This window comes from Salmo trutta, chromosome 35 (genome assembly GCF_901001165.1).
Source record: "Salmo trutta chromosome 35, fSalTru1.1, whole genome shotgun sequence".
Taxonomy (NCBI): Eukaryota; Metazoa; Chordata; class Actinopteri; order Salmoniformes; family Salmonidae; genus Salmo; species Salmo trutta.
The window spans coordinates 9,048,904-9,067,918 of record NC_042991.1 but is presented as its reverse complement, the minus strand read 5'-3'; the positions used below and the strand labels follow the sequence as shown (position 1 = coordinate 9,067,918).

Below are 19,015 nucleotides of genomic sequence, written 5' to 3'. Positions count from 1 at the left end.
AATGGGGGGTGGGGGGGGGGGGATGGTGAAATGGTTTTCAGAATTAAAAATAAAACATTCATGTTTGGTATTGTTTTAATCAACAAACAATTTTCTGGTTAGAATTAAATGAACCCTGCATGTTTTAAATTCACAGCTCTGGTTATTAATAAAACAATTATTAGAAGCAACTAAGCAACTTGGCCCCAATACAATAGCCCCTTGATCAATACCTTTTACACCATGTCTGCACACAGACACTAGGACCCCTCCTCACATCCGATATACTGTAATCAAAAAAGTGGGGTGTGATGTTTACATACAACATGTGGTAATGCCCCGGCCACTCTGAACAATGGGTGTGATATTTACATCCTGGTGTGAAGTCACACCTGGGTGTGATATTAAAGTCCCAGCCATTCAGAACAATGGATGTGATGTTTACCTACTTGTACATCATGTCATAATTTCCCTGCCACTCAGAACAATGGGTGTGATGCTTACATACATCATGTCGTAATGACCCGGCCACTCAGAACAATGGGTGTGATATTCAAGTCCTTGGCAGAAGTCCCGGCCCCCTCCTCAATCAACGAGGTGTGAAAGTTAGTTTGACAGAAGCTACCCTACAATAACTACTCTCATGGCGTTTGAAAATTGATGATGTCATCAAGGTAGAAGTTTTTTTACTTCATATTATTTTCTACAAAACGTAGAAATGCTCTGTTTTCACCTTTGTAGACACTGGTATTGTGCTGGAGATAAAAAATGCTTGAATTACCTTTTAATTATTTCAGCTCAAAATGTGTGAGTGTAAAAGATATAAAACATACATACAGGTAGTAATTCAGACAATAAATAGTGCAGAGGTTAGCTGTTGGGTAGTTATAAAGATAAGAGCCTGAATGGTTCTGGATACTTAAAAACCTAGCTATGACACTAGTACAGTAAAACAACCAGGTACACTTATCTTACAAGTAGTGCAATAGGTCGTAAAGGCACTGTGTAAACGTTGCTATTGTGGGATGCTGGGTGTGACTAAATTCCATCCTGAGACATGATAATGTACATGGAGAGAAGAGGGTAATATAGTGGTAACAGCACATACACCGATGAGGATGTAAGTGACTGATTAACCAAAATACCATTTGTAAATATCGTGAACAGCCCTGTACTCCCAATGTTTGCCTATGTGGTCACAGGCATAGCAAATAGCTTGCGTGAACTCTTGACTCAGTTGAACCAGATGTTGCTGAGCAGAGAAGTTTCTACGCCACTGAAAGTAGCGCAGATATGCCTCATCATCCTTGTCCAACTTCAGGAGGAATTCAGCCAGTGCTTTTGCATTGGGAAAGTCATTAATATGGATGAAGGAATTTCCTGGGACAAAGTCCTCATAGTTCTGTCTCGGTGGGCCCAATACCACTGGCACAGTTCCTGCTGCAAGTGGTCCGTTTAGCTTCTCAGTGATGTAGTCTTTGTGGACTGAGTTCTCAAAGGAGAGGTAAAACTTACAGCTGGAGAGTGTTGAGTAGTAGTCCTCATATTTCAAGAATCTAGCAAAGGCCTTGCCAAAGACTTCCACCTTAATGTGTTTTACAAGTTCTCTGTAATATTTGTGCCTTACCCCTGTTCCAGTGGCAGGGTTGTTGTTGCTCACAATCCAGCAAACTAATTTATCCTTCTTGGGCAGCACAAAGTCCTCACCCTGGCCTTTCCTTACGGTCAAGCGCCAACGCACAGGGATGTCTGCGTCCTCCCTATAACTCAAGGTCAAGTTGAAAAGGTTTTCTAGACCAGGTATCCTAATTGTATTTGTAGGTGATTCCACATGATACCAAATCCACTTCTGGAATCTTGGTCGAGGTGATGGAGGCAAGTTGGATAAATCGTATTTGATGGATTTGTGAAAGATGAGCACACCATCTGCCTTGTTGTACAGAGACCTGTCATCTGTCAGATGGCAGCCATCAATGTTGAAGAAAGTGGCACAATCGCTAAAATCAAACCTGCGGTTTTCAGGCCAGAACCACAACAGCATGATGGGCTTGTCTGGCTCTGGCTGCTTAGACAAGGACCTGTTCTCAGGTTGCTTTGAGTAATGAGGCTGGGGAGTGCAGTCCAGAGCTGATTTGTAATACATAAAAAACAGTGTCACAAATCCTCCTAGACAGAGGATCCCTACCAGGAAGGTATGCAAAGCTCCTGTAAGGAAAGTACTTGACAGCATTTTTGCTCCTGTGAAGAGAGGAAAAACACATTATTACATTATCATTCACACTCAAAGAAATTAAACCAAATGAAGATTTTTGTTTAACTGTTAATAAATAGCTTTTGTGTACAGAGAGAAAGTATGAGAAAAGAAGCAGGTGCTGATTAAACATTCTCTTTAATTTGAGAGTAACCACAAATACAGTTGATGCAATCGGAAACATGAACAATGAGAATGGTTTAGTCAGATTAGATTCAAAAGGAACACCGACGAAACGTGCCCATGTACCTGGCTACCTCAGGATTGTGTTGAAGTTAATAATAAAAATGTCCTTTCAGCACAACGTGTTGGAAGTACATGTTTTCTTGTTTTTTTTCACAATTGTGGGTAAGGTGTACTTTAAACAAGTGATTTTATACCCCTTTGCTGTACTGATCCACAAATCTAGTTTGTTACAATGTCATCTGGTGAATGCTGAAATTCCTTATTCTTGACTAATAATGATTTTCGTTGACTTTTTTTATAGTCTAAAAACACTTAATACTTATAGACTTTTACATGACCATTCAAAACTGCACTCAATAAGGCACCAATAAGTGAAAGCCTGTACTTGTCAAAGGAAAAGATAATGCCTCACCGGTCAACAGGTTGTTCTTGTCATGCTGTATACAGAGCTGCCCGGGGATGTCATCCATATACACTCCCTATGTGAACTGTGCACCTGTGAAACAATTCTCTGGGTCATTGGTACTCATCAGTTCAATAAAGCGATAAGAAACAGTGACAAGCCGTTTGTTTAAACGAAGGGAGAGAAAAAAAGTTCTTCTGGAATCCTTTACGGCAGGATGAGAAAGCATGAAAGGGAAATGGAGGTTGGGCCTCTGTTGGGAGGGGTAGGACAGATTGTGCCATGTCCCAATAAACAGTAAAGGGGGGAAAAAATCCTGTATCTTTTCCCTTACCAGCAATAACATGCCTGAACATGTCATGGACATCATAGAGTTAGAACAACTAGGCTACAAAGACCTTTAATGAATCAAATATTTCAAGGACACATTCATTACAACAATTCCTGTGAACAAAACATTTCAACTTCACTGTTCACCACAACCACGAGAACAAGGAGAATGATATTGAGTGTCTAGGTGTGGTTTAGTCACTATCAATGTTGTGGTGCGTGTGTGGTGTTCCATGTGAAGTCATAATTCACATCCTTCTCTTTGTTCCATCATGCCAGTTAGAGAACTCCCATGGAACTTCCACATATTCTCTGTTTACATTTGATACTTTCTAAAGTGATGAATTCCCATATCCCCTTACGACCCGGATCCTGGAGTGTTTGGTACCCTGATCCACGCTATAAAGCATGTGCGAAACACAAACAAACCCTGGCTGAAATTAATCGTGGACCTGCATGAGTAGTGGGTCCAGGATTCAATACCAGTGTACTTGATATTGTGGCACGGCAGCACGAGTCGTGTGGAACTTTTTGGCCCGTTCTAAACAAGCTAGCTCTCTAACGTCATGTAGAATGTCTGTCGTGCTGATCGCACCCTGAATCAGTTATTTTCTGTTCTTGTGAAAGCAACATTTATTCTGTACAATTCTCACAAATGCTACAGGAAACCGAACCATGGAACCGAATTTCATATGTGAAAACTCCCTTAGCCTGTCTTAGTTCTAGGCATTTTTCCTGGTTGTTTTATGTGTCGGTATTAGATTTGAGTGACCTCATGAGTATACATTGTGTCTTTCGTTGTGATTGAATGTTTGGTGTGTTAAAGGCGCAATCCATACCCTTTCTCTACCTCGTGGCAATGAAACAAACTACAACTGTCCTGAAACATTTACGCTAATAACTCACAGAACCACTCAGGGCAACACTTTAGGGGAAAAAACTCAGCATATAGCTTCCACCTTTATGAGCTAGAAGTGCTGTTGTAGTGTGAAGTTTTTTCATCCATTTGTATACATTTATTGTGAAACCATAACAGGAGATACAGTACATACCCACCCACGCAAAGAAGGCGCCACTCTTTGTAAAACACAATGGGAAACGTATCAAATGTACAGTAAACAGAGAACCCCTCATGTTGATGGAGAGAAAAAAAATGGCCATTTTAAATTCTACGCATTTTGCCATGTCTTATATTTGTCGTTATTTGTATTTATTGTGGATCCATAATAATTAAGGCAGCTTTAAAATTGTAAAAACATTACAATACAGTCACAGATTTCCCAACACGTGTGTGGATAGTGTGCGTATAGTGTGTATGTTAGACTGTGTGTGTGTGTGTGTGTGTGTGTATGCATGTGTCTGTGCCTATGTTTGTGTTGCTTCACAGTTCCGCTGTTCCTTAAGATGTTTTTTTTATCTGTTTTTTCAATATAATTTTACTGCTTGCATCAGTTACTTGATGTGGAATAGAGTCCATGTAGTCATTGCTCTATGTACTGTAGTACTGTGCGCCTCCCATAGTCTGTTCTGGACTTGGGGACTGTGAAGAGACCTCTTGTAGCATGTCTTGTGGGGTATGCATGGGTGTCCGAGCTGTGTGCCAGTAATTCAGACAGACAGCTCGGTGCATTCAACATGTCAATACTTCTCATAAATACAAGTAGTGATGAAGTCAATCTCTCCTCCACTTTGAGCCAGGAGAGATTGACGTGTATATTATTCATGTTAGCTCTCTGTGTACATCCGAGGGCCAGCCATGCTGCTCTGTTCTGAGTCAATTGCAATTTTCCTTAGTCCTTTTTTGTGGCACCTGACCAAACGACTGAACAGTAGTAGCCTTGTTGATAGTGTTGTTAAGAAGGCAGAGCAACGCTTTATTATGGACATACTTCTTCCCAACTTAGCTACTGTTGTATCAATATGTTTTGACTCTGACAGTTTACAATCCAGGGTTTCTCCAAGCAGTTTAGTCATCTCAACTTGCTCAATTTCCACATTATTTATTGCAAGATTTAGTTGAGGTTTAGGTTTTAGTGAATGATTTGTCCCAAATACACTGCTTTTAGATTTAGAAATATTTATGGCTAACTTATTCCTTGCCACCCACTCTGAAACTAACTGCAGCTCTTTGTTAAGTGTTGCAGTCATTTCAGTCACTGTAGTAGCTGACGTGTATAGTGTTGAGTCATCTGCATACATAGACACTCTGGCTTTACTCAAAGTCAGTAGCATCAACTTTAGTAAAGATCGAAAAAAGCAAGGAGCCTAGACAGCTACCCGGTGTAATTCCTGATTCAACCTGGATTATGTTTGAGAGGCTTCCATTAAAGATTACCCTCTGTGTTCTGTTAGACAAGTAACTCTTTATCCACATTATAGCAGGGGGTGTTAAGTCATAACACAAGTTTTTCCAGCAGCAGACTATGATCGATAATGTAAAATTTGCATTGAAGTCTAACAAGACAGCCCCCATCATTTTATCATCAATTTCTATCAGCCAATCATCAGTCATTTGTGTAACTTCTCTGCTTGTTGAGTGTCCTTCCCTATAAGTGTGCTGAAAGTCTATTGTCAGTTTGTTTACTGTGAAATAGCATTGTATCTGGTCAAATACCATTTTTTCTAGAAGTTTACTAAGGGTTGGTAACAGGCTGGTTGGTCGGTCTATTTGAGCCAGTAAAGGGGGCATTACTATTCTTGGGTAGCAGAATGACTTTAGCTTCCCTCTAGGCCTGAGGGCACACCCTTAGGTGTAGGCTTAAATTGAAGATGTGTCAAATAGGAGTGGCAATATCGTCTGCTATTATCCTCAGTAATTTTCCATCCAGATTGTCAGACCCTGGTGGCTTGTCGTTGTTGATAGACAACAATATTTTTTTTCACCTCTTCTACACTGACTTTACGGAATTCAAAAGTACAATTCTTGTCTTTCATAATTTGGTCCGATATACTTGGATGTGTATTGTCAGCATTTGCTGGCATGTCAAATCAAATCAAATTTATTTATATAGCCCTTCTTACATCAGCTGATATCACAAAGTGCTGTACAGAAACCCAGCCTAAAACCCCAAACAGCAAGCAATGCAGGTGTAGAAGCACGGTGCCAAGGAAAAACTCCCTAGAAAGGCCAGAACATAGGAATAAACCTAGAGAGGAACCAGGCTATGAGGGGGGGGCCAGTCCTCTTCAGGCTGTGCCGGGTGGAGATTATAAAAGAACAGGGCCAAGATGTTCAAATGTTCATAGATGACCAGCAGGGTCAAATAATAATAATCACAGTGGTTGTCTAGGGTGCAACAGGTCAGCACCTCAGGAGTAAATGTCAGGTGGCTTTTCATAGCCGATCATTCAGAGTATCTTTACCGCTCCTGCTGTCTCTAGAGAGTTGAAAACAGCAGGTCTAGGACAGGTAGCATGTCCGGTGAACAGGTCAGGGTTCCATAGCCGCAGGCAGAACAGTTGAAACTAGAGCAGCAGCACGGCCAGGTGGACTGGGGACAGCAAGGAGTCATCAGGCCAGGTAGTCCTGAGGCATGGTCCTAGGGCTCAGGTCCTCCTCCTCCGAGAGAGAGAGAGAGAGAGAGAGAGAGAGAGAATTTAGAGAGAGCATACTTAAATTCACACAGGACACCAGATAAGACAGGAGAAATACTCCAGATATAACAGACTGACCCTAGCCCCCCGACACAAACTATTGCAACATAAATACTGGAGGCTGAGACAGGAGGGGTCAGCCCCTGTAATAGGGTTAGAGGCAGAGAATCCCAGTGGAGAGAGGGGAACCGGCCAGGCGGAGACAGCAAGGGCGGTTCGTTGCTCCAGTGCCTTTCCGTTCACCTTCACACTCCTGGGCCAGACTACACTCAATCATAGGATCTACTGAAGAGATGAGTCTTCAATAAAGACTTAAAGACTGAGACCGAGTCTGCGTCTCTCACATGGGTAAGCAGACCATTCCCTAAAAATTGAGCTCTATAGGAGAAAGCCCTGCCTCCAGCTGTTTGCTTAGAAGTTCTAGGGACAGTAAGGAGGCCTGCGTCTTGTGACCATAGCGTACATGTAGGTATGTACGGCAGGACCAAATCGGAAAGATAGGTAGGAGCAAGCCCATGTAATGCTTTGTAGGTTAGCAGTAAAACCTTGAAATCAGCCCTCGCCTTAACAGAAAGCCAGTGTAGAGAGGCTAGAACTGCAGTAATATGATCACATTTTTGGGTTCTAGTCAAGATTCTAGCAGCCCTGTTTAGCACTAAATTAAGTTTATTTAGTGCTTTAATCGGGTAGCCGGAAAGTAGAGCATTGCAGTAGTCTAACCTAGAAGTGACAAAAGCATGGATACATTTTTCTGCATCATTTATGGACAGAAAGTTCACATTCTTCTCAATGTTATGTAGATTGGAAAAAGTTGTCCTTGAAACAGTCTTGAAATGTTCATCAAAAGAGAGATCAGGGTCCAGAGTAACGCCGAGGTCCTTCACAGTTTTATTTGAGACGACTGTACAACCATCAAGATGAATTGTCAGATTCAACAGAAGATCTCTTTGTTTCTTGGGACCTAGAGCAAGTAGAACATTTGCAGCCATCCACTTCCTTATGTCTGAAACACAGGCTTCAAGGCTTTGGGGCTTCACCATGTTTCATCGAAATGTACAGCTGTGTGTCATCCGCATAGCAGTGAAAGTTAACATTATGTTTCCGAATGGCAAAGAGGTAAAATATATAGTGAAAACAATAGTTGTCCTAAAATGGAACCTTGAGGAACACCGAAATGTACAGTTGATTTGTCAGAGAACAAACCATCCACAGAGACAAACTTTCCGACAAATATCTTTCCGACAGATAAGATCTCAGCCAGGCCAGAACGTGTCCGTGTAGACCAATTTGGGTTTCCAATCTCTCCAAAAGAATGTGGTGATCGATGGTATCAAAAGCAGCACTAAGGTCTAGGAACACGAGGACAGATGCAGAGCTTCGGTCTGACACCATTAAAAGGTAATTTACCACCTTCACAATTGTAGTCTCAGTGCTATGATGGGGTCTAAAACCAGAATGAAGCATTTCGTATACATTGTTTGTCTTCAGGAAGGGAGTCAGTTGCTGTGCAACAGCTTTTTCAAAAGTTTTTGAGAGGAATGGGAGATTCGATATAGGCCGATAGTTTTTTATATTTTCTGGGTCAAGGTTTGGCTTTTTCAAGAGAGGCTTTATTACTGCCACGTTCAGTGAGTTTGGTACACATCCGGTGGATAGAGAGCCGTTTACTATGTTCAACATAGGAGGGCCAAGCACAGGAAGCAGCTCTTTCAGTAGTTTAGTTGGAATAAGGTCCAGTATGCAGCTTGAAGGTTTAGAGGCCAGATTATTATTCATCAATGTGTCAAGAGATATAATACAAAACAACTTGAGTGTTTCCCTTGTTCCTGGGTCCTGGTAGAGTTGTGCAGACTCAGGACAACTGAGCTTTGGAGGAATACACAGATTTAAAGAGTCCGTAATTTGCTTTCTAATGATCATGATCTTTTCCTCAAAGAAGTTCATGAATTTATCACTGCTGAAGTGAAAGCCTTCCTCTCTTGGGGAATGCTGCTTTTTAGTTAGCTTTGCGACAGTATCAAAAATAAATTTGGGATTGTTCTTATTTTCCTCAATTAAGTTGAAAAAAAAATAGGATGATCGAGCAGCAGTGAGGGCTCTTAGATACTGCACGGTACTGTCTTTCCAAGCTAGTCGGAAGACTTCCAGTTTGGTGTGGCGCCATTTCCGTTCCAATTTTCTGGAAGCTTGCTTCAGAGCTCGGGTATTTTCTGTATACCAGGGAGCTAGTTTCTTATGACAAATGTTTTTTGTTTTTAGGGGTGCGACTGCATCTAGGGTATTGCGCAAGGTTAAATTGAGTTCCTCAGTTAGGTGGTTAACTGATTTTTGTACTCTAACGTCTTTGGGTAGGCGGAGGGAGTCTGGAAGTGCATCTAGGAATCATTGGGTTGTCCGAGAATTTATAGCACGACTTTTGATGATGCTTGGTTGGGGTCTGAGCAGATTATTTGTTGCGATTGCAAACGTAATAAAATGGTGGTCCGATGGTCCAGGATTATGGGGAAAAACATTAAGATCCACAACATTTATTCCACGGGACAAAACTAGGTCCAGAGTATGACTGTGACAGTGAGTAGGTCCGGAGACATGTTGGACAAAACCTACTGAGTCAATGATGGCTCCGAAAGCCTTTTGGAGTGGGTCTGTGGACTTTTCCATGTAAATTTTAAAGTCACCAAAAATGTGAATATTATCTGCCATGACTACAAGGTCTGATAGGAATTCAGGGAACTCAGTGAGGAATGCTGTATATGACCCAGGAGGCCTGTAAACTGTAGCTATAAAAAAGTGACTGAGTAGGCTGCATATATTTCATGACTAGAAGCTCAAAAGACGAAAACGGCGTTTTGTTTTGTAAATTGAAATTTGCTATGATAAATGTTAGCAACACCTCCGCCTTTGTGGGATGCGCGGGGGATATGGTCACTAGTGTAACCAGGAGGTGAGGCCTCATTTAACACAGTAAATGCATCAGGCTTAAGCCAGGTTTCAGATCTTCTGTATACCACCCATACATTGTCACAACACAACTGATTGTCTCAAACGCATTGAGAAGGAAAGACATTCCACAAATTAACAAGGCACACCTGTTAATTGAAAAGCATTCCAGGTGACTACCTCATGAAGCTGGTTGAGAGAATGCCAAGAGTGTGTAAAGCTGTCATCAAGGCAAAGGGTGGCTACTTTGAAGAATCTAAAATATATTATGGTTTGTTCAACAATTTTTTGGTTACTACATGATTCCATATGTGTTATTTCATAGTTTGTCTTTACTATTATTCTACAATGTAGAAAATAGTAAAAATATAGAAAAACCCTTGAATGAGTAGGCGTGTTCAAACTTTTGACTGGTACTGTATATACATACAGTGCATTCGGAAAGTATTCAGACCCCTTGACTTTTTAGACAATTTGTTACGTTACAGTCTTGTTCTAAAATTGATTAAATTGTTTTTTCCCCTCAATCATCTACACACATTAACCCATAATGACAAAGCAAAAACAGTTTTTTTTACAAATGTTTGCAAATGTATAAATAAAATTACTGAAATATCACATTTACATAAGTATTCAGACCCTTTTCTCAGTACTTTGTTGAATCACCTTTGGCAGCGATTACAGCCTTGAATCTTATTGGGTATGACGCTACAAGCTTGGCACACTTGTATTTGGGGAGTTTACCCCATTCTTCTTTGCAGATCCTCTCAAGCTCTGTCAGGTTGGATGGGCAGCGTCACTGCACAGTTATTTTCAGGTCTCTCCAGAGATGTTGGATGGGGGCCATGTCCGGGCTCTGGCTGGGTCTCTCAAGGACATTCAGAGACTTGTCCCGAAGCCACTCCTGTGTTGTCATGGCTGTGTCCTTAGGGTCATTGCCCTGTTGGAAGGTGAACCTTCCTGAGCGCTCTGGAGGAGGTTTTCATCAAGGAACTCTCTGTATTTTGTTCCGTTCATCTTTCCCTCATTCCTGATTAGTCTCCCAGTCCCTGCTGCTGAAAAACATCCCCACAGCATTATGCTGCCACCACCATGCTTCACCGTAGGGATGGTGCCAGGTTTCCTCCAGACTTGAGTTCAATCTTAGTTTTATCAGACCACAGAATCTTGTTTCTCATGATGTGAGAGTTGTTTAGGTGCCTTTTGAAAAACTCAAAGCAGGCTGTCATGTGCCTTTTACTGAGGAGTAGCTTCCGTCTGCCCACTCTTCCATTAAAGCATGATTGGTGGAGTGTGGCAGAGATAATGTAGAGAAGGTTCTCCCATCTCTACATAGGAACTCTGGAGTCTTGATGGTTCCAAACTTCTGTGTTCCTGGGGACCTTCAATGCTGCAGAACTTTTTTAGTACCCTTCCCCAGATCTGTGCCTCGACACAATCCTGTCTACGGACAATTACTTTGACCTCATGGCTTGGTTTTTGCTCTGACATGCACTGTCAACTGTGGGACCTTACATAGACAGGTATGTGCCTTTCCAAATCATGTCCAATCAAATGAATTTACCACAGGTGGACTCCAATCAAGTTGTAGAAACATCTCAAGGATGATCAATGGAAACAGGATGCACCTGAGCTCAATTTTGAGTCTCATAGCAAAGGCTCTAAATTCTTATTTAAATAAAAAGTCACTTTCCGAATGCACTGAATGTATATGTGATGGGACGTATAGACAATATGGATAATATATGCGGTGAATATGTAGTATATCTGAATTATAGTATATGTATGGCAATAGTTAAATAGGAAATGCCTTGACTAGAATACAGTATATACTGTACATATGAAGTGGGTAAAACTGTATGTAAACATGATTCAAGTGATCAGTGTTGCATGACTATGTACAGTACATAGGGCAGCTGCCTCTAAGGTGCATGGTAGAGTAACCTGGTGGTAGCTGACTAGTAACAGTGACTAAAGTTCAGGCCAGGGTACTGGGTGGAGGCCGGCTAGTGGTAACTATTTAAGTCTTATGGCCTTGAGATAGAAGCTGTCTTTCATTCTCTTTGTTCCAGCTTTGATTCACCTGTACTGACCTCGCCCTCTGGATGATAGCGGGATGAACAGGCCGTTGCTCTGGAGGCTGAGGTCCTTGATGATCTTCTTGGCCTTCCTGTGACACCGGCTGCTGTAGATGTCCTGGAGGGCAGGCAGTGTGCCCCTGGTGATGCGTTGGCATGTTGCCGTAGTGTTTACTGTGTTGTAATGTGTGATCATTGCGATCCTATTAGATTAGATGACTTAAGTATTCTAATTCATAATTCTGTGTGTGATACTCTTCATGTAGCATATGTCAGCATTTATACAGTCCTTCCTTTGTTAATATTATTGTTGCTCTACTTGTGCTACCAGTTATTGTATTGTGTACTCATTGCCCCTGTTTTCTGTCCATTACAGAACCACTACAATTTCCACTATCTTTCCCACTACATTTGTATGACCATGATGTAAATAAAGTGCCCTTGTGTGTAGCTCTGTGTTGCCTATTATTTTTTCCTCTGACCAGGCGAGGTGTTCCAGTTGGTCACCGATTAGCCCAATAGGAGAGTCTCAAACCGAACACATGACGTTGAGATACTCCAAATATTGATTAGAACGTCAAGACATGAACACAACAGAAATATGATAGACAGCTGTTGTGATTTTTGGGTTCAGCTGAGGCTGTTCCATCACGTGAAAAAGAAAATGAGAGCCGCAAACTCTAGGAGCTCAGATGCAATCATTTAATAACCTAATAACCAACGTTTCGACAGACAAGTTGTTCTATCACGTAACAGGTAAATCTGCATGGTCTTTCCTGGTAGACCTTGGTATTAATCTCTTCATTTGGATCGGATCAGAACCAGGGATCAATAGGGCCTTCATATAGTCTATATCTTTGGTCATGTTTCTAGGCTGCTCACCCAACAAATTATTACGACATAAACAATATACACATTAAGAATACGTTTTGTTCAGTTTCTCAATGCCTCCTCCTATGAAAAACAATACCTCACTCAGTGCATACCCCGGTGCACATGATTCGGACCCACAATGCATTATGAATCCGTTTTTTGTCAGTTAAGATGCAAATGACTCTTTATCAAAACTCCTCATACAAAGTGAGGGTGGTTTTGATGGCAAAATGCATATTAAAAGAAGCACACTGATAAAGCAAGTACAAGATCTCACCACAGTATAGAGAGAACCATGTTCCCAGTCCAGCTACAGGACACTTAATACTCATATTCAATGTCTATGAGACCCAGTGCCATTTAAACGGACCAGTTTAACATTGTCCATCAAAGAGCAGGTAAAGTTCTTCATATGACTTCAGTCCTCCAGTCACACGCAATGACCAGCCCACACTGTCCATCTTTACTGCATGTCAAGGCTATAAGTTAAACTAGACATCAATGCTAAAGAGCGATAGAGTGAGACACGGATATAGGGGAAGAAGCCATGCATCTCGTTCCATCTATTCATATTCTCCTTCACCGGAGCACACGGGCGCAGGGCTTGTTGTGCAGGGTGAGCTGGCGGGAGCTGTACCCAGAAAGGGTGATGCCCATGGCCCCTAATAGGAAGGCAACGTGGGGAGTCATGATTTCCCCGGGACCGCTCCTCTCCAACCTATCCATGTTATGCTTTGTCTGAGTCTGAAACACACATACACACCCACACTAAACCAGTCACCTAATAGAGCTTCTTATCTCCTGTCAGAATTTAAATGTGTAAGAAAATAAGTTAGTGAATTTATGTCATTAAAATGAACTCAATCTTTTTTATCTATATGTGGGATGTAAAAATTGTCTTACAGGTTACATGTACTTAGGCATGAATGAGAATGGGTAGTATGGTTTAAGGCACTCACCTTCAGGTATTTGATGTACCCTGGGGATAGCCTGGGCAGCTGGAAAAACAAATTTGCCTTCTTCATGGTTGCGCTTAGAAAATAAAGTTATCAGTTACGTTTCCTGGGTTTTCAGTCTGTTCTCACACACACAACTCCACTCAGTTCTCCTATCTTTCTAGTGTGATGCAAACACTTAACCTGTATATAAAGGCTCTCTCATAATAATTTAATCTCCTACGTGGTTTGGCCTGTCCTAGTGATAAGAGGCTTGGACGCAGGACCAGCAGGCTGTTCCAATCCTAAATTCATGGCATAGACACGCACACACCTGGTCAAACAAATGCACAGTTATAGTACTGACAAGAAATGAATTCATTCTAGTACTAAAGAGTAATTATTTGTACTTTTGCTACATACATACAGCATTAAGACAGAGAGAGATACGCTGATTGTGTCTGCCTACTTTTCAAGCTGATGTATGTGCATTTTTTCTGTACTTGCACTGACTACTTTCATTAAAGTTGTTATGGTACATGAGCAACATGCCAAGAAATCAAGACTTATGTCTCATCGGTTAATGTAATGCAGAGTTGCCCAAAAATAGTGTACGTTGAAAGAGTGTGTGCGTGCATGTGTGTGTATGTGTGTGTGTGTGTGTGTGTGTGTGCATGCGTGCGTGCGTGTGTGTGTGCATGTGTGTATGCGTGTGTTTAGCAGGGAGCTTATCTCCAGCCATTTGTCTGAGCTGGATCAGATAGGATAATAGGATCAGCAGCTGCATAACAGGTCTTTCTACAGAGGGGAAGCCTTAATCAGTACTTACTGACAAGCTCGTTAAGAGTTTTTATTATTGGATGATGATTTGCATGACATTTTCGATGCAAATGACGGTGTTTGTATGGTATATGTTTTCATGAGCAATCCATGTGAGATCGCCTTGCAGTGCTGCTGAGTTTATGTTCATTGTTCTGTATGTGTGCGTTCTTATGTTTGTTTTGTGTATGAAAATGGTATAGGCAAAAAGTATGTTACTGAGACCACTACACGATGGACTGACTGACTGTGTGACTATCTCTCTGAGAGTAGGCTGGTTTTGAGAGGGGGGAGTGTGGACCTTGTCCTCTCACTCAGTCTTGGCAGCCTGTTTAGACGGCATCATGGGGAATATCTAGCCCGTTAAAGAGCTAGTGTGCAGCACCTGTTTGTTTGTAAGGTTCCAGAGATGTGGGCGGAACATGCTGATTAGCAGCCTGTTCTCAGCCTCCTGCCGTTCTGTGTGTCATCATCCGCTCATATTCTCCACTGACCCAAATGTTTCTGCAGAATCTTCTCTTCAACAAGCACCCACCCACCCACCGTCCCACTCACAAAGTATTGTATACAGGTGCCACTTACTACTGGCTTCACCAGTGGATCTGAATAACAAACAATGTCAAAATAGCCTGGCCACCATGGCTACCGCATTAGTGAAGGTATCCCTGAGAGACAAACATGTTTGTATCAAAGTTCACCCTGTCCTCATCTCTCTCTCCTACATACATATGTTTGTATATACGCACGGTTAAACACGCACGCACGCACGCACACACACACACACACACACACACACACACACACACACACACACACACACACACACACACACACACACACACACACACACACACACACACACACACACCTCTTCACACCACAAACATACACACAGTATGGTATCCCTATAAAGTTAAATCTAGAATTGGCTTCCTATTTCGCAACAAAGCAAAACATACCCTCGTAAAACTGACCATCCTACCGATCCTCGACTTTGGCGATGTCATTTACAAAATAGCCTCCAATACCCTACTCAATAATCTGGATGCAGTCTATCACAGTGCCATCCGTTTTGTCACCAAAGCCCCATATACTACCCACCACTGCGACCTGTACGCTCTCGTTGGCTGGCCCTCGCTTCATACTTGTCGCCAAACCCACTGGCTCCAGGTCATCTACAAGACCCTGCTAGGTAAAGTCCCCCCTTATCTCAGCTCACTGGTCCCCATAGCAGCACCCACCTGTAGCACGCGCTACAGCAGGTATATCTCTCTGGTCACCCCCAAAGCCAATTCCTCCTTTGGCTGTCTCTCCTTCCAGTTCTCTGCTGCCAATGACTGGAACGAACTACAAAAATCTCTGAAACTGGAAACACTTATCTCCCTCACTAGCTTAAAGCACCAGCTGTCAGAGCAGCTCACAGATCACTGCGCCTGTACATAGCCCATCTATAATTTAGCCCAAACAACTACCACTTCCCCTACTGTATTTTTTTATTTTGCTCCTTTGCACCCCATTATTTCTATTTCTACTTTGCACTTTCTTCTACTACAAATCTACCATTCCAGTGTTTCACTTGCTATATTGTATTTACTTTGCCACCATGGCCTTTTTTTTGCCTTTACCTCCCTTATCTCACCTCATTTGCTCACATTGTATATAGACTTATTTTTCTACTGTATTATTGACTGTGTTGTTGTATGTGTCGAACTGCTTTGCTTTATCTTGGCCAGGTCGCAATTGTAAATGAGTACTTGTTCTCAACTTGCCTACCTGGTTAAATAAAGGTGAAAGAAAAAAAGACAAAAAAAAGAAAAAAATTCTCTCTCTTCTCTGCTCCTCTGTCTTCCTCATACGCACTCAGTTAGCTGCATTTATATGGCCGTTCGCACAATATGGTCCCTGCAGGCTCACAGTGGCGAAGTGATTGGAGTGCTAGATCTCTGCCGGGGACACATTTTAACATGGGGAGACTCCACACCTCAACATGGCATCATCCCACACAGTCATTGCAACCGCCAACCAGAACGTTTCCATACTCATGAGAACTGAGATGCCTCCATCTAAAGACAAATCATCATGTATCATTGGATAGTTTAACTCTGTAACCACATGTTGTGTGACTTTAGGTCACTTATGGATGTATGCATTTAATATCTCTCAAGTTAACTTAGAAGGTGGAAGCCTACCCAGCTCCTGGGTCATTAGGCCCATGCGTTGCTTGATACGCAGACAATGCTGAAGGGCAAACTGGTCAACTCACGTTGACATCATTGCATATTGAAACACAGCTAGATTTTGTTAGAATCAAGCTGAAATGATTACCCCATCTAGTGGTTTGAATACATCCATGTATGTACCTTCTCATTTGTTTGACAAAGCATCTCCTCACAGCCTGGTCTCATAGACTAGACGTAACATAGTAAATGTAAATCAAAGACACTCATTAGTATGATATGTTACGTTTGGTATGGTTATGTAAGACAGGTGGTTATTTAAGGCAAAAACGAAAGTAGGGTGGTTGGTTGGGGTGGATAGGTGGCTGTATAACATGAACGTCTAGCAACCCAAATGTTGCGAGTTTGAATCTCATCACAGACAACTTTAGCATTTTTGCTATTTAGCTACTTTTCAACTACTTACTACTTTTTAAGCTACTTTTCAACTACTTAGCATGTTAGCTAAACCTTCCCCTTCCCCTAACTTTAACTCTTTTAGCTAACCCTTCCCCTAACCTTAACCTTTTAACCTAAGTCCTAAACCTAACCCTAACCTTAACCTTAACCTTTAACCCTTAGCCTAGCTAACGTTAGCCAGCTAGCTAGAATTCGTAACATATTATACATTTTTCAAATTCATAACATATTTTACATTTTGCAAATTTGTAACATATAATACGAATCGTGTCTCGGATTTACATACATAATAATACTAAATTCTCTGAGACTAGGTTTCTTCTCAACATCTTTAACCAGGGGTGTATTCATTACCTCTTGCAACAGAAACAGTTGACCATTTATGAATCAAAAGGAAGTAAACGGAACGAATTGGGTACGGACCTACCTGAATTTGTTCAATAGAACTCCTGCTTGGCGTAAACTGTTTCTGTTGTAAAACATTTTGTAAAAAGGCAGCAAACAGAACGAAATCGGGAGGGACCTACCTGAATTTGTCCAATACAAAACTCTCATTTTAGTTTTGCAACTGTTTGGCTAATGATTACACACCTGGTCCATATACTGCATGAAAACTGTAGCCAATATTTTATATTTGTGATGAATAATGCTGTAAATGTGATATTATGTTAAGTATCTTGTATAATAGTCATGGCCATTCAGTAGTTTCGTATAGGTAGGCCCTACTGAGTGCCTTAGTAGATAGTATTAAATCTAATATTAAATTGTGCATATGTGCATATCTGACTCATTCAATTGATTCCAGATTCAGATTTTCTAAAGATTGAAAACAACAAAGTAGATTGCAAGATGAGTTCTCTTTTTCACAGCATAACTGTGGTCTTTTTCAGGCACACAAACAACACTGTAGTCTACTTCAAATGTCTTATGACACATTGTAGGCTAAAATTACACAGAAGAAAATGTAAACGCAACATGTAGAGGTCCCATGTTTTATGAGCTGAAATATAAGATCCCAGAAATGTTCCATACGAAAAAAAGCTTATTTCCCTCAAAATTTTGTGCACAAATTAGTTTACGTCCCTGTTACTGAGCATTTCTCCTTTGCCAAGATAATCCATCCATTTGACAGGTGTGGCATATCAAGAAGCTGATTCAACAGCATGATCATTACACATGTGCACCTAGTGCTGGGGACAATAAAAGGCCACACACAACACAATGTCACAGATGTCTCAAGTTTTGAGGGAGCGTGCAATTGGCGTGCTGACTGCAGGAATGTTCACCAGAGCTGTTGCCAGATAATTTAATATTAATTTCTCTACCATAAGCTGCCACCAACGTTGTTTTAGAGAATTTGGTAGTACGCCCAATTGGCCTCATAACCGCAAACCACGTGTATGGCGTTGTGTGGGCGAGCAGTTTGCTGATGTCAAAGTGGTGACCAGAGTGCCCCAAGGTGGAGGTGGGGTTATGGTATAAGCAGGCATAAGCTACGGACAACGAACACAATTCCATTTTATTGATGGCAATTTGTGTCACGTCCTGACCAGTATAGAGGATATTTGGTTATTGTAGTTTGGTCAGGACGTGGCAGAGGGGAGTTGATGTATGTGTATGGGGTTTGTCACTGGTCTATGTCTGTGGTTCTATGTATAGTTAATTGGGGTTGGACTCCCAATTGAAGGCAGGTGTGTTGAGTTGCCTTTGATTGGTAGTCCTATATAGTAGGGTGTGTTTGTCTTTGTGTTTTGTGGGTAGTTGTTTTTGCACTGCATTTAGTATAGCCTGCAAGACTGTTGTACTGTCGTGTTTCTTGTTTTTTCCCATGTATGCTTTATTCTAAAGTAATTAAAAGATGAGCATCCACATTCCCGCTGCGTATTGGTCCTCCCTTCAACAAAACGACATTATCTGTGACAGAACTACCCACCAAACCAGGACCAAGCGGCGGAGGAGGAAGGAGTAACAGGAGTACAGCGTTATGGACT

At 41.6% G+C, this 19,015-nt stretch overlaps 1 protein-coding gene across 1 annotated transcript; it reads right to left on the bottom strand.

The window, feature by feature from the left end:
- Positions 1 to 57: 57 nt before the first annotated feature.
- LOC115174563 (alpha-(1,3)-fucosyltransferase 9-like) lies at positions 58 to 3,013 on the bottom strand. The gene is made up of 2 exons (XM_029733223.1): positions 2,829 to 3,013; positions 58 to 2,217 (listed from the first exon to the last, which is right to left on the bottom strand). The coding sequence occupies exons 1-2, from the start codon at positions 2,884 to 2,886 to the stop codon at positions 1,112 to 1,114; spliced, it is 1,164 nt and encodes a 387-aa protein (XP_029589083.1). The 5' UTR covers positions 2,887 to 3,013; the 3' UTR covers positions 58 to 1,111.
- Between the last annotated feature and the right edge of the window lie 16,002 nt (positions 3,014 to 19,015).